This window comes from Stegodyphus dumicola, chromosome 2 (assembly GCF_044657685.1).
Source record: "Stegodyphus dumicola isolate Sdum_Otavi_A_Nest chromosome 2, ASM4465768v1".
NCBI classification, from domain to species: Eukaryota; Metazoa; Arthropoda; class Arachnida; order Araneae; family Eresidae; genus Stegodyphus; species Stegodyphus dumicola.
This window is the reverse complement of record NC_140769.1, coordinates 169874136-169887232: the sequence shown is the minus strand read 5'-3', so window position 1 is coordinate 169887232 and position 13097 is coordinate 169874136. Positions and strand designations below refer to the sequence as shown.

Sequence of the window (13097 nt, the reverse complement as noted above, 5' to 3'; positions counted from 1 at the left end):
AATTTTTAGCAGCATAATGCACAAAAATTTTTGGAAGGATTATAAATTTTCCTTTTAAAACATTATTTGTATATACATAGTCCAAACACATCTGTATACAGTGGAATACGTTTAACGCGAAATATCGGTGAACACGAAATAATGCAACGGTCCCGACAAACTACTATGTATTTTCATGCATTTTGTTTCTCTTAACACGAAACAAAAATCGCTTAACACGAAAAGATATCTTTTCTGGAAATGAACAAAATACAGAAAACACTGGTATCGCTGGCAAGATTTAAACGGGATGTGAAATGAAAGGGAGGTGGTTTCACATGTTTCGTAGAAAAGAGGCTAATTTAGTTTTGAAATAACCTCGGAATAGCCTGTGACACGAGCCAGTTTTGTTTATCTACGGTACTTTTGCCTTCCACGCCTACAAACGCCACACAAACACCTCATCAGTTAGCTTTGGAATTCAGTGATGAGTATATGGCAGTGTCAGTAAAAATTAGTGAGTTTGGCTCATATGTTGCACTGCACAGAATTCAGCGACTCCAAGCATGAATGAAAATTATTTTCATTACACACGATTCTCAAAAGTATCAGATTCTTCGGCGCCGAAAGAAATGGAGAAGTAAGATATTGAAACTGAGCTGACACTTAATGAAATGTTTGAGAAAGTTTCTGTATTAATGAACTGTCTTACTGTACTATCGGAGGAATTCGTTACAGTAGTTGGGAAGACTCAGATATCTGGCACTTGGCGCAATTTTTTCCGCCATCTTGAATCGGCGAAAATCGCCAAATCCTCGGAAGGATTTTTTTGACGCCAAGAGGGAAATGACGTGAAAAGAGGCTTTACAAAATTTCCCTCTTGAGTCCGATATAGGGGAGAAACCCGTGCTAGGCGAAAATGCTAAAAAAGACAATGCAAAGAAAAATATCAGATTATTTTCCCAAAACTCAAAAAATGTTTTGTTTTCCAAAAACTTGAAAATTTTGTATTGAATTCCATTAAGTTCTTGTGGATGTTTTTGTTTCATTGGTTTTTATTAAATACATGCATATATACATATCTATTTAAATAAAATGTACTCTTATAAGCTTAATTTTGTTGAATATATGTTTTTTTTTTTTTTTTTTTTTTTTTTTTTTTCAATATTCAATAACACGAAAAAATATTTCAGTCCCTTTAGTTTTGTGTTAAATGATTTTCACTGAATATCTGTTGCACATAAATCCCTTTCTTACATAAAATAACTATGAAATCTTAAAAAAAGTACATAGTATGAAATTTATAATGGCAAACATTAAAAATAGATGAAAATAAATAAAATTTAAATTATAGAATGTACTTTATAAAATTAATAATAAGTGGTTAAAAATATATTTTTTAATTACTTAAAACATGGAAGTTATTTGGCAGAGATTGTTGGATATAAAATTACTACTTCAAATTTTCAGATTACTATTGTTCATATTTAAAGTCTCAACTTGCAGTCTTAATCCACATAACAACCATTGTAAAAATCGCCCGTTATCATATTCCAAAGATCAGCAGCATACATTTTTTTCAAAATCGTGCATAATATTAAATACTGGCTTTTGATAATCAAGTTGATACAAATAAGATGAACTGTTTTTATGATTTTAGACTAGTAGTTTATTCTTCCATTCACTTATTACAATATTTCACTTTTTATATGCTCAGCTATCCAAAATTTCAAGAGCTTTCTGGATATTTTTTTGTTGAGTTTTTACTATACATACATTTCAGCATTTACATCGTCAAAATTACACAGACACATACTTGAAGTGAATTTACTTTTACAGCTAAACACAGGAACTGGAAAACAAAAAAGTACTTATTCGGAGATTGTATTTCTTTTTCGTTCATGAAAATCAAAGTTCATTACACAAACATGCATTCACACTGCACAAGCAGGTATGAAATTCTTAATACATTTAATAATCCTGATGATTGATTACGCATTTAGTAAATAAATCAGAAAATATTTTAATGTATAACAAATGAATAGTAAGTAGCTAAGCTTTTAGTTAGTAGTTAGTTTTATGAAACAGAGCATTACGAAGATATTTAATGTATAAAGTTAGGTAATTTAGAAAATTTCAGTTGTTCACCAAAGCAATGAATAATGAAGTTCCTTGTATATCTTTATAAATGAACTTCATTGCTGTTTTAAGCAATTAAGCAACTGTTCAAGTTATTTTAATAATTTTGAAATATATACACTAAAAGAAACAATAAAATGTATTAATCTATTTGTCAACCTTGATTTTGGCACGAAAGTCTGCAGTATGCTTCGTAGTTTTTAAGCACATAGAGTCACTGCAATTCTTATTCCTTGATCTGAAGTTTTCTGAAATTTTTTTTTTTTTTTTTTTTTTATATAAATTTAAATTGCTGTATTGGCACACATACAATTTTTGTATAGTGGCTTCAGATGTGGATAAGTTTTTCGAACACTTTCGTTTGTTTTACTGGCGTCGCTGAATTTTGCGATGAAATGCAGCACACTTATTGCCGAGTATCACCTTCCAAATTTTTCATACTGTTAATGTATACATCAGCAGTGAATTATTCTCCTCTTTCCTCAAATACACTATGGCGATAAACAATAACTATTCACTAAAGATTTTGCGTAAATTCCCATTCATAATAATTTAAATTGCGAAAATCTCACAATTAGCACATAAACACACTATTCAGCATTACAATTCTTTCGAAAGCGCGCCGTAGTAGTAAAAAGTGGGGTACAGCGTCTTGCTAGGTGAAACTAAGGCTACTATAAAGGGGAGCTGAATCATCATCCATTTTGAAGCTAACTTGTTGGTATTCGCTATTGGATTAGCACTGATTTCTTGACATATTTGTGGATCAATTCCGACCTAATTTTCAGAAAAATGGGTGGTTGTGCTGCACCAAATTGTTCGAATCAGTCTAAAAATAACTTTAGGATGTTTCGTTTCCCTAGAAATGAAGGAAGACGAAGAAAATGGATAGTTAATTCTCGTCGAGATCAATGGATCCCGGGCCCAGGAGCGTATCTTTGTGAGGTAAGTTCAGCTTCGTATTTTTCCATAGAATGTTAGAAAAATTACTCTTCTTGGTACTTTAAAATATTTATTTTCATTTAACTGTCACTTATTGACGATCAACTGATTTTATAAGTACAAAATCAAATGCGGAATGTGTATGTGTTTGTGCAGTAAAATATCGTTGTTTCATGTTGTTTCTTTTGTTATCGTGAAAAGTTTATACCGTTTGTAAAATTTGTATCATACATTTCATGTAAACTTTGTGCTCAGTTAGAAATGTGATGTGCCTTTTTCTTTTCTTTAATTTTACTGTACGTTTGGTGATTTAAAGTAGCATTCTATGTTTTGATTCTGATGTATTGTCGCCAAATCGGATAGTTGGCGCCAATGTTAAAAACTGGATGGTATGATCCAAATAATAAATGATTTTGTTTTTTCTTTATAGTAAGATAAATATATTCTGTATTTTTAGATATTTTTAAGAAGTTAAATATTAATTTGAATATTCGATGATTCGTTTTGATCCCATTATTATCCTTTATTGTAGTAGTAAATCTTAATGTTGTATTTTTAACTATAGGTACTTTAAATTTATTTTTAGTGTGTGAGCAGGAAATATGTTTTAAGTAGTTTTACAAACATGATTACTTTTTAAAAATTTTATTCTATTTTCATAAAAAAAATTTAAATTTATCAGAAAATTACATTCTTAAATTATTATAATATATGTAACTGTAATTTAATACTAGTGCTTTTGATTTTAATGTTAAATTTTATGCATGCTTTTGTTAAATATGCAGGTACATTTTGAAGAAAATCAATTTGAATGCTCTAGGCAAGATGGGCGTAAAAAACTCAAGCCCAATGCTGTGCCAACTCTTTTCAGTGTGCCTAATCCCCCACAACTGTTGACCCCACAGCGTCTAAAAGGCATTGGTTTACCAAAGCACCGTTCAGTTACATCCAATTTTTGTAATGTATGTGTTTTTTATTTTTATGGTTTTTCGTAAAAAAATATGTTTTTATTACAAATGGACTAAATTGCTTTATAAAAGAATCAAAATATTGAAATTAAGGCATTATGTGATAAAGCTGTAATTACAGTCCCTAAGATTAGATTAAAAAATTAAAATTTTGCTGTTGTTATATGTATGTACTTTGTTATTATAATCATATATTGAAAATTAAGCGTAAAACCTCAATTTGATGTAGTTTTTGGATAAAGTTTTTGTAGTTTTTCGAGGACGGTCATATATGGGTCTGGTTTCTTCAAATTTGCTCCTAAAAGAAAGAAACCGGTATCTGATTGCCTTCAAAGTCAAAAAAATTTAAATCAAAATTTGTATTAAACTAAAGTTGCTTTTTTGCTTAATTTTAAATTCCAGATAAATAGAGAGAAATATTTATGGAGTAAGTAAAAGAAATAATATTGAAATTAATAACTTTAATCTTTAGTAATACAACAATATAGTTATAATATATTGATTTAAATGTATATTTTAATGTCTTATATGTCTTGTCTGAATGTTGTTATTTTTTGTTTAAAGATTTACAAAACTTATTAGGATTATTTATATTATTTATTATTAAAATTACATTAAGTATATTTTATTTATCAGCATTTTCAGGTATACTTACTTATATGTGTTTCATAATTTTTGCATCTTCAGGGTGGCTTGCTGCACAGTTTACCTTTATCAACTGAAGCGATTTCTGTTGCTGAACCATCTGTTGTAAGTCTTCATTTGAACAGTTATTAAATATTTAGTATTATAAACTTTTTCTAAAAAGTATTAACACTGTTTCTAAAATTTAAAAATATATTAACGTAATATTTACTTATGTTTAAGAAGTATGAATGCTATGAACAGTCCAATGTATTTATGCTTTTTTATAAGTTGAGTTACTTTGAAAATGGTAATGATTATTTGTATTTATTTTTATCCGATCAGAGTTTATAATTTCTTTCACTTCCACATATTTCATATATTATAATTTCTTTTAGGTTCATTTGCCACAACCTTCAGCTTCATATTTTGGAGAAATAAATTTTGCTGCCGAAGTATCTGATGTAAATTGCCATTTTGCACTTCTAAAAAATTTTAATAGTTTTTTCACTTCTATTCGTAAACTGTACTATGTTTTTTTAAATGTTTCCATCTTCATAATCATGCACTTTATTTCATTTCACCAGTGGTTGCAAATGTGAACATTACAGTACATCTCAGGTGTGTTTGCGACAACATTTAGCATTACCTTCTGATTAAATAACAGCTGCTAGTAAAGAATCTATTCTATGTTTTCATTTGAGCAGCTATTAAATGTCATATGTTTTACATATATTAATGAATTTTTATACAATTTCTGAAATATGAAATTGTTTGTCTTATGGTTGCTAAACAGCTGTACTATATCTGGCTGTTGTGCTATGGAATTATTTTTGAATTTTGAGTGTTAACAATTTATTATCTATTTATGAATTATAAAATGTTATGTAAAATAATTATTTCTTAAAATGAATGTAGTTTATATTATCTGTATTTCTAAATTTCTTATATATATATTTCAGGTTTGTTTGCAAGAACAAGCTTCAACTTCATCTTGTGATAAAATGCCATCTATTTGTGAAGGATCTCATGTAAGTAGATAATTAGTGTATTATTAAATTGCTTGCTTATACAAAATGTTTCTATTAACTTTTTTGGGGGGGGGTAAAAGGAATGTAATTAATTTCATCAGCATTTACAAATTCTTTGTGTACATTTCAGGTTTGTTTGCAAGAACAGCCTTTAGCCTCATTTTGCAATGAATACCATCTATTTGTGAAGGCTCTGATGTAAGTTGATAACTAATGTATAATTAAATTGCTTCCTTATATGCATTTAAAATGTTCTATAAAGTAATTTTTTGGTAAAAGGAATGTAATTAATTTCATCAATAGTTGCAAATTCTCTCTGTAAATTTCAGTTTTGTTTGCAAAAACAACCTTTAGATTCATCTTGCAACCAAATTGTAATTAATTTTAATTAATTTCATCAGCATTTGTGAAGGCTGTGATATAAGTTGATAATTTGTGTTATTAAATTGCTCATGATTATGGAGATAATCGATCCCTTGAAAAGCTGGAAATAAATTTTAAAAAATAAATTTTAAATTTAAAAATCTATTTTTAAGTGAAATAAATTTTAAATATTAGAAAATAAAACAAAAATAATCTAGAAAATGCTGAAAACAATAGAGTCAAATTTAAAAACCCACCACAGTATAGGAAAAGAGACCTGGAACTTGCATTTTTATTTTGTGGATTTATTTATTATCTGTTTAAGTTTGACATTTAATCCAAAGGGGCTTTGTTCCTGAAGGACTATTGTTTTCGTTTTGTATTGAAACACTATAAATGGCTGCATCACTTTTCAAATTGTTGCCACCAAATATTATCACCCTGTACTATATTTAAAGAAATTATATAGTGAAGAATCTGCATAAATGCATGTATGTTTTTTGCATTCTGATAAAACAACGGTACCTAGAGCCATCAAATTTTGAATGACTTAATTCTACTGTGAATATGGACATCTGGAAGACCGAACTTGAAATTCGGAATTTGTTTTAATATATATTTTGTATGTTGTAAAACTTTAACAAATTTTTGATTAACAAACTTGAGGATTTCAAAGTGAGCAATGGCAATATTGTACAGAAAAGACACTTTTATGTGAGACAATGAATCGGGAATTCTGAAGATATGTTCATTTTAAAATTATCTTGCAATATTGCTGTTGAACTGAATTTTATAATTTAAGTGTGAAAAACTTGATATTTAATAAATAAAGGTAAAACACAAAATGTTAAAAAAAGGCCCCTTTGGGTGTAATTTAAAATCTGAAACCTTTCAGATCTTTTTTGTTTGTTTGTTGTGTTTCCCCCCCTTCTTTGATGATTATTCATATAGATTTTTTCTTTATTCCAGGATGTTCTTTTAAGGAATTTTATAAAACAGCAGAGTGAATTGATCTCGCTTCTGCAATGCCAGAACAAAATATTACTGAAAGAACTTACAGCAACAAAAAAAAAATGAAATTAATGTTTTAAAAAAATGGCATAGCACTGAAATTCAACTTCATGACCTTCAAGTACAGCATGAGGAATTGCTGAAAGGAGTGAAAACATTTCTTTCAGATGAACAAATAGGAATGTTGAAAATTCCTCGTAGAAGCATTGCAAAATGGTCTAACGAGGGAATAATAAAAGGCCTCAAAGTTAGATTTGCCTTGGGCAAGCATGGTTATAATTACTTGCACAGAATAGGTTTTCCGTGCTTTCATACAGCACTTTAAATAAAAGACTTCAAGGTCTTGAAATGAATTTTGGAGTCATCAGTGAGATGATTGAACCTTTGAAAATTAAAGGAGAAAAAATGAATGCTAGTGATAAAGACTGTATTTTATCATTGGATGAAATGGAGATTTCTGGCAATCCTGATTTTGATATTTCAAAATGTAAATTTATTGGTAAATGTACATTAGGAAATCAAAAGGGTGCAGGAAATCACTATTTAGTTATTTTACTAAGAGGTTTGAAGCTGAAATGGAAGCAAGTGGTTGCCCATGAGATAACTGGACAGGTAACAGGATGCCAGCTCAAACAACTTGTTGTCAATGTTATCGAAGCTGTCAATTCTGTTGGATTTAATGTTGTTGGTATTGTTAGCGATATGGCAGCAGTAAATAGAAGCCTGTGGAATTCTTTGAGAATATCTGTTTCTCGAAACCAAAGAAATAATTTCACTACTGAAATTAAGGGCAAAATTATTTATGTATTTGCAGATGTGCCACATCTTTTAAAAAATCTCTGGTCTGCAACTCTTAATCATAGTATAAAACTGCCCAGTTATGTTTGCAATAAAGAAAATTTGGTTACTTTGCATGTATCTGCAGGATTTATAAAAGATATCTGGATTACTGAAACAAACCAAAATTGTGGTTTGAGAACTATGCATCATCTCAGCAAAGAAGACCTCTTCCCCTCACATTTTGATAAAATGAATGTTGCTTCTGCTGTGAGGTTTTTTCCAATTAAAACAGCTGTGGGATTGGAGAAGGCAGTAGCTTTAAAAGAGATAAGCCCTAATGCTCTTACAACAGCATGGTGGATAAGATTTATATGTCAGTGGTTTCAAATGCTATCCTCTAAATGTAGAAAGAACTCAATTTCTGTGACAAATAAAAGCAAAAAAATTGAGTTACTTTTTGAATTTATTAATGTTATACAGCTTATAGAAATTGGTAAAGGGTGGAAACCATTACATACTGGTTTGATTCTTTCTACTTTATCAGCCATACAGTTAGCAGAGGCATGTTTTCTGAATGATTTTCAGTTTATTTTGACGAGCAGATTGACACAAGATGCTCTAGAAAATGTATTTTCTCAGATACGCAGAAAAGCTGGTTTGAGGCCAAGTGCTTTGCAAGCTGTGAAAGCATTAAAGCTTATCTGTTTATCTCAGTTTATATCTGACATTAAGAACTCCAGTTATGCTACTGATTCAGATATTTACTTATTAAACTATGTGAAAGATGAATTTGAATTTCTGAAGGAGAAAAAAGCTTTAGAGCCTGTTACCATACCAGAAGTTTCTGATGTACCTCTACAGAATCTCACCCTTAGTGAGGAAAATAACGTCTGTTATATTGCAGGAGCTGCAATAAATTCTGTTTTGAAAAATGCTTGTAATTCATGCTCACAGTTTCTCTTAGTTTGTGAGCAAAATACTCCTTCCATTGATGAAAATAAGCAGTACATAATTAATTTTGCAAATTTAGGTGGGCTTAAATGTCCTTCTCCAGAAATTTTTAAATTGTGCCTTCTGTGTGAAAAAATAATTCAAAATTTTCGAGACGAAATAATGCATGGAAATGTAACTATGGATGTGGAATTTGTTAATATGATTTGTAAGAAAGCAGGCGAGGTAAATATTCCCTCCTGTTGCAATATCAAAACAAAGATAATAAAATATTATTTGACTGCCCGTGGAATTGGTCTCAAGAAGCTTCTTCAAAATAAAAGGCAGCAGCGGCAAAGTTTTGCATCTCCTGCTTTTAAAAGGAAGAAAGTAAACTAGAATCTAATCAAGAGTTTAAGAAGTTTTTGCTGTTCAGTTCTGTCTGTAAAAAAGTAGAGTAGTTGTCACTGAAAAATTGCTGTTTTTCTCTTCGAATAATAATTAGGCCCACCAACAGCTGAATGGTTAAAGTTACTGAATGCTGGGAGTTCCATCTTCTGTTCTATTTCCGAACAGGCTGGCTGCATGGTTGGTTTTTTTGTGGTTTTTCCCCATGTGTAATGTGAATACAAGCCAGTTCTCCTTAGAAAGTCCTCTACAATAGAAGATCTCATAGTCAGCTAAATCGGATTTACTTTTGTGTGACCTTAAATGAGGCATCAATTGTGAATCTGTTTTAGCATGTTATTAGGAATTTTAAATGAAACATTTATTGCTGTTGTGAAAGAATGATCAACTGATGTTTACCTTACTAATCAATGTCTTATAGTATTGTAATGGCTTGCAGGATTTTTCATAATGGGATGTTGCATATGTTTTACTCTTCTTTTTTACCAAATAAATAGAGTATGTTCCTAATCGGACATTTCTTCTTTTGTACCAGGGTTATATAGTATGATGTGATAATTTGGATTTGTTTATAGAATACATAACAGTATTTTTTGACATTCTAATAGAACCAGTGTATTTTATTTATTTACTTATTGCTTTAAAACAGATTTTGAATCAAGGCTTACTTCCCACACCTTTGGGTATGCACATAAAACATGTTTAAGCTATATTTATAATATATCAATGAGATACAGTGGATGGACAAAAATATGGAAACACCTTGTAAAATGCATGTTTGAAAAGAAAGATTGATTTTAATGAAATGTAGGTGGTGCTGGCGTTTTTGACTACTGACGCCACCTATACAACTTCGTAAATGTGCTAAACAGTTCAGTTGTTGTCGGAGTACTGTTATGTGAGGTTGTCATTGCATTATGTCAGAGTTAACAGACTTCGAACGTGGGCAAATTGTTGGAGCACGTATGGTAGGTGCTTCCGTAAGCAAGGTAGCCGAGGTGTTTAGTGTTTCAAGAGGTACTGTATCTAAGATTTATTCCGCATATTTGAAAAGCGGAAAAACATCATCTGCTAAATCACAGGGCGGACGAAAGTGTGTCCTGAGTGATCGTGACAGACGATCATTAAGGGCAATTGTGACAAAAAATAAGAAGACCACAGCTGCAAAAGTTACTGCTGAAATGAATGTTGTGTTACCGAACCCTGTGAGTACCAAAACAATTAGAAGGGAGCTTCATAAACAGGGAATTGCTGGCCGTGCTGCAATTGAGAAGCCACTCATCAGTGACACTAATGCCCGTAACAGGAAAAGGTGGTGTTTAAGTCATAAAGCCTGGACTATAGAGCAGTGGAAGCGAGTAATATGGTCTGACGAGTCTTCTTTCACATTGTTTCCCACTTCTAGCCGAGTTTATGTCTGGAGAACGCCATCTCAAGCCTATAATACAGACTGTTTGTTGCCAAGAGTGAAACATGGCGGGGGTTCTGTTCTGGTTTGGGCAGCCATATCATGGTTCTCTGCTAGCCCCAAATGAACTGTGTCAGGGCACATGACTGCCAAGACTTATGTGAATATTTTGGCCGATCAAGTTCATCCCATGGTACAAACTTTGTTCCCCGATGGTGATGGTGTCTTCCAAGACGACAAAGCCCCTGTTCACACAGCTCACATTGTCCAAGACTGGTTTTCTGAGCACGAGGATGAGTTGTCCCATCTCCCCTGGCCACCACAGTCACCCAGGGCCAGATTACCAATTAGGCACAGTAGGCACGTGTCTAGGGCCTACGAAGGCCAAAGGTCTTAGGGCTTTGAAAAAAAATATATTGAAATAAAAATACCCCAAAAACTTATAAACATTTTTATATTATTATATAGTGAAGGTCAAAATAATATATGTAAATACAAATACACAAAAAATACGAATACAAAACGTTTGGTTTACTAAGTAGATCCTAAAATAACTCCTTTTTTCGGGATTTTGACACAGCGAATTCGTGTATTATATCTTCAAAATTAATGCCGCGAGCGACATCACTTTCAATACACAGAAGGCCCAGTGACGAAGTTCTCTCTTGACCCATAGTTGAACGCATAAAATTTTTTATAAGCTTCAACTTGGAGAATGATCTTTCTCCTTCTGCATTCGAACCCAATATCGAAAGGTATATGCGCTATGCAATATTAACAATTGGGAAACTTGACACAAGTTTATCCTTTATTTGTAATTTGATGAGATCCGTTATAGAGGTGGTTTTGGGGTACAAATTTGAAAAAATCAAATACTCATCAACAAAGTTTTCTTCTAAGTCAGACGGATACATTTTTACCAGAGCTTGAGCCTTAACCTTGATAATGTCCTCGGTCAGCGTATTATCCGTAAGAAAACTAAATGTGTCATAAAGGCTGGTATACGCAGTGCGTCTCTTTGTCATTTCAGCGCAAAGCACATCCAGAACAATAAAAAAAACATTAATCTTAAAGGAATCTTTGGCACTGCGAGAGGGAGTCTCATCTGGCCCTTCATCGAACTGTCGTTTTCTCTTACGAACTCTAGTTTCGGATTCTTTAAATTCTGAATCTGGTGCAAGGGCTTTTGCCTTAAGATAATAGCTATTATACATGTCCTCAGTTCTGCAGTGAGATAAATATTGAATTAAACTGTCGTAAAGTCGCACCATCGTGTTAAACTCGATGCCAGGTTCTTGAAGAGATTTATTTACAATATCGACGTGTTTTAGTAGATCTTCCCAAATAACTGTGAGTAATACCATCTCCAAAGTATTCATTTGATGGATTAAGGTTTGTGCCTCAATCACTGTTGTAGGTTTCATACCTTCACTAGTTGAAATATTTGTAAGAATACCACGTATATCATCATAATGGGCACATAATGTTTTTACAGCCTCATAACGTGCTGACCATCTGGTCTCTGAAAGTCTTTTTACAGAAATTTTACTTCCCAAAGACCTTAGTTTAGACCATCTTTGAGGGGACGCTGCAAAGAAATTGTAGAGCGATTGCAAAATTTCAAAAAATTTTACAGCTTCTAAGCAGCTTTCTGCCGCCGCTGTGCCAACTAGATTAAGACTATGAGCTCCACATGGTACCCAAGTGGCTGCGCTGTTGATTTCCCTAAATCTAGTTTGTACTCCCGAATACACTCCGCTCATATTAGCCGCATTGTCATAAGACTGACATCTGCAAAATTTTGGGTCTATTCCCTGATTTTCTAAAACTGAAATTAGAGTGTCAAAAAGATACTTGACATCATGTTTTTCTATTTTAACAAACATCAAAAATCTTTCATATATATCTCCAGTTTTTGAGACATATCTAATAACTATGGAGAGTTGATCCGTATGGCTAACGTCAGGTGTAGAATCCACAGTGATTCCATAATACTTGGCTTCTTTGATTTCTGTAACTATTTTTTCCAATACTTTTGACCCCAGTAAAATTATTAGTTCTTCATACGTTGTGGAGGATAAATATGATACTTTTCCGCGGCCTGGATTACCGCATCTTCTTACATGTTCTTCTAGAAACGGATCAAATTTGGCTAAGAGATCGATACACCCAAGAAAATTGCCATTACTAGGATCACCATGTATTTCATTATCGCCTTTAAACGCTAGTCCTCTTTCGGCCAAAAACTTAATTACTTCCACTACTCTTCTTAAAACCGTTGTCCAATATGTGCTTTCTTTTTCCTTGACAATATCAAACGTCTCATCAATTTTTCTAGTTTGTTGGTAGTTCACTAAAGCAGAAATAGATGCAAAATGTTCTTTTGACACTTCATGACTTGAAATTCTCGAATGTGCGTTTTTCCAGTCATTAAAGCCTGTAAGGAATTGGTTACACAGGTTTGGATTTCCAGGTAGGTCCGATTTGAACAAAATACATTTATAACAAAAAAAC

The 13097-nt window shown here is 32.0% G+C and overlaps 1 protein-coding gene across 1 annotated transcript; it reads left to right on the top strand.

Moving 5' to 3' along the window:
* Positions 1-1697: 1697 nt before the first annotated feature.
* On the top strand, positions 1698-9685 carry LOC118203974 (uncharacterized). The gene is made up of 5 exons (XM_085810243.1): positions 1698-3063; positions 3846-4022; positions 4716-4778; positions 5051-5250; positions 7339-9685. Exons 1-5 carry the CDS (start codon positions 2911-2913, stop codon positions 9164-9166), a joined length of 2421 nt encoding a protein of 806 aa, XP_085666369.1. The 5' UTR covers positions 1698-2910; the 3' UTR covers positions 9167-9685.
* Positions 9686-13097: the final 3412 nt, after the last annotated feature.

What these genes read in the sequence shown, in the direction of transcription:
- LOC118203974 (XM_085810243.1), top strand. Translation starts at nt 2,911, where the DNA reads ATGGGTGGTTGTGCTGCACCAAATTGTTCGAATCAGTCTAAAAATAAC. An exon ending in CAGGAGCGTATCTTTGTGAG is followed by an intron (nt 3,064 to 3,845) that starts GTAAGTTCAGCT and finishes TTAAATATGCAG; the next exon opens with GTACATTTTGAAGAAAATCA. An exon ending in TTACATCCAATTTTTGTAAT is followed by an intron (nt 4,023 to 4,715) that starts GTATGTGTTTTT and finishes TTGCATCTTCAG; the next exon opens with GGTGGCTTGCTGCACAGTTT.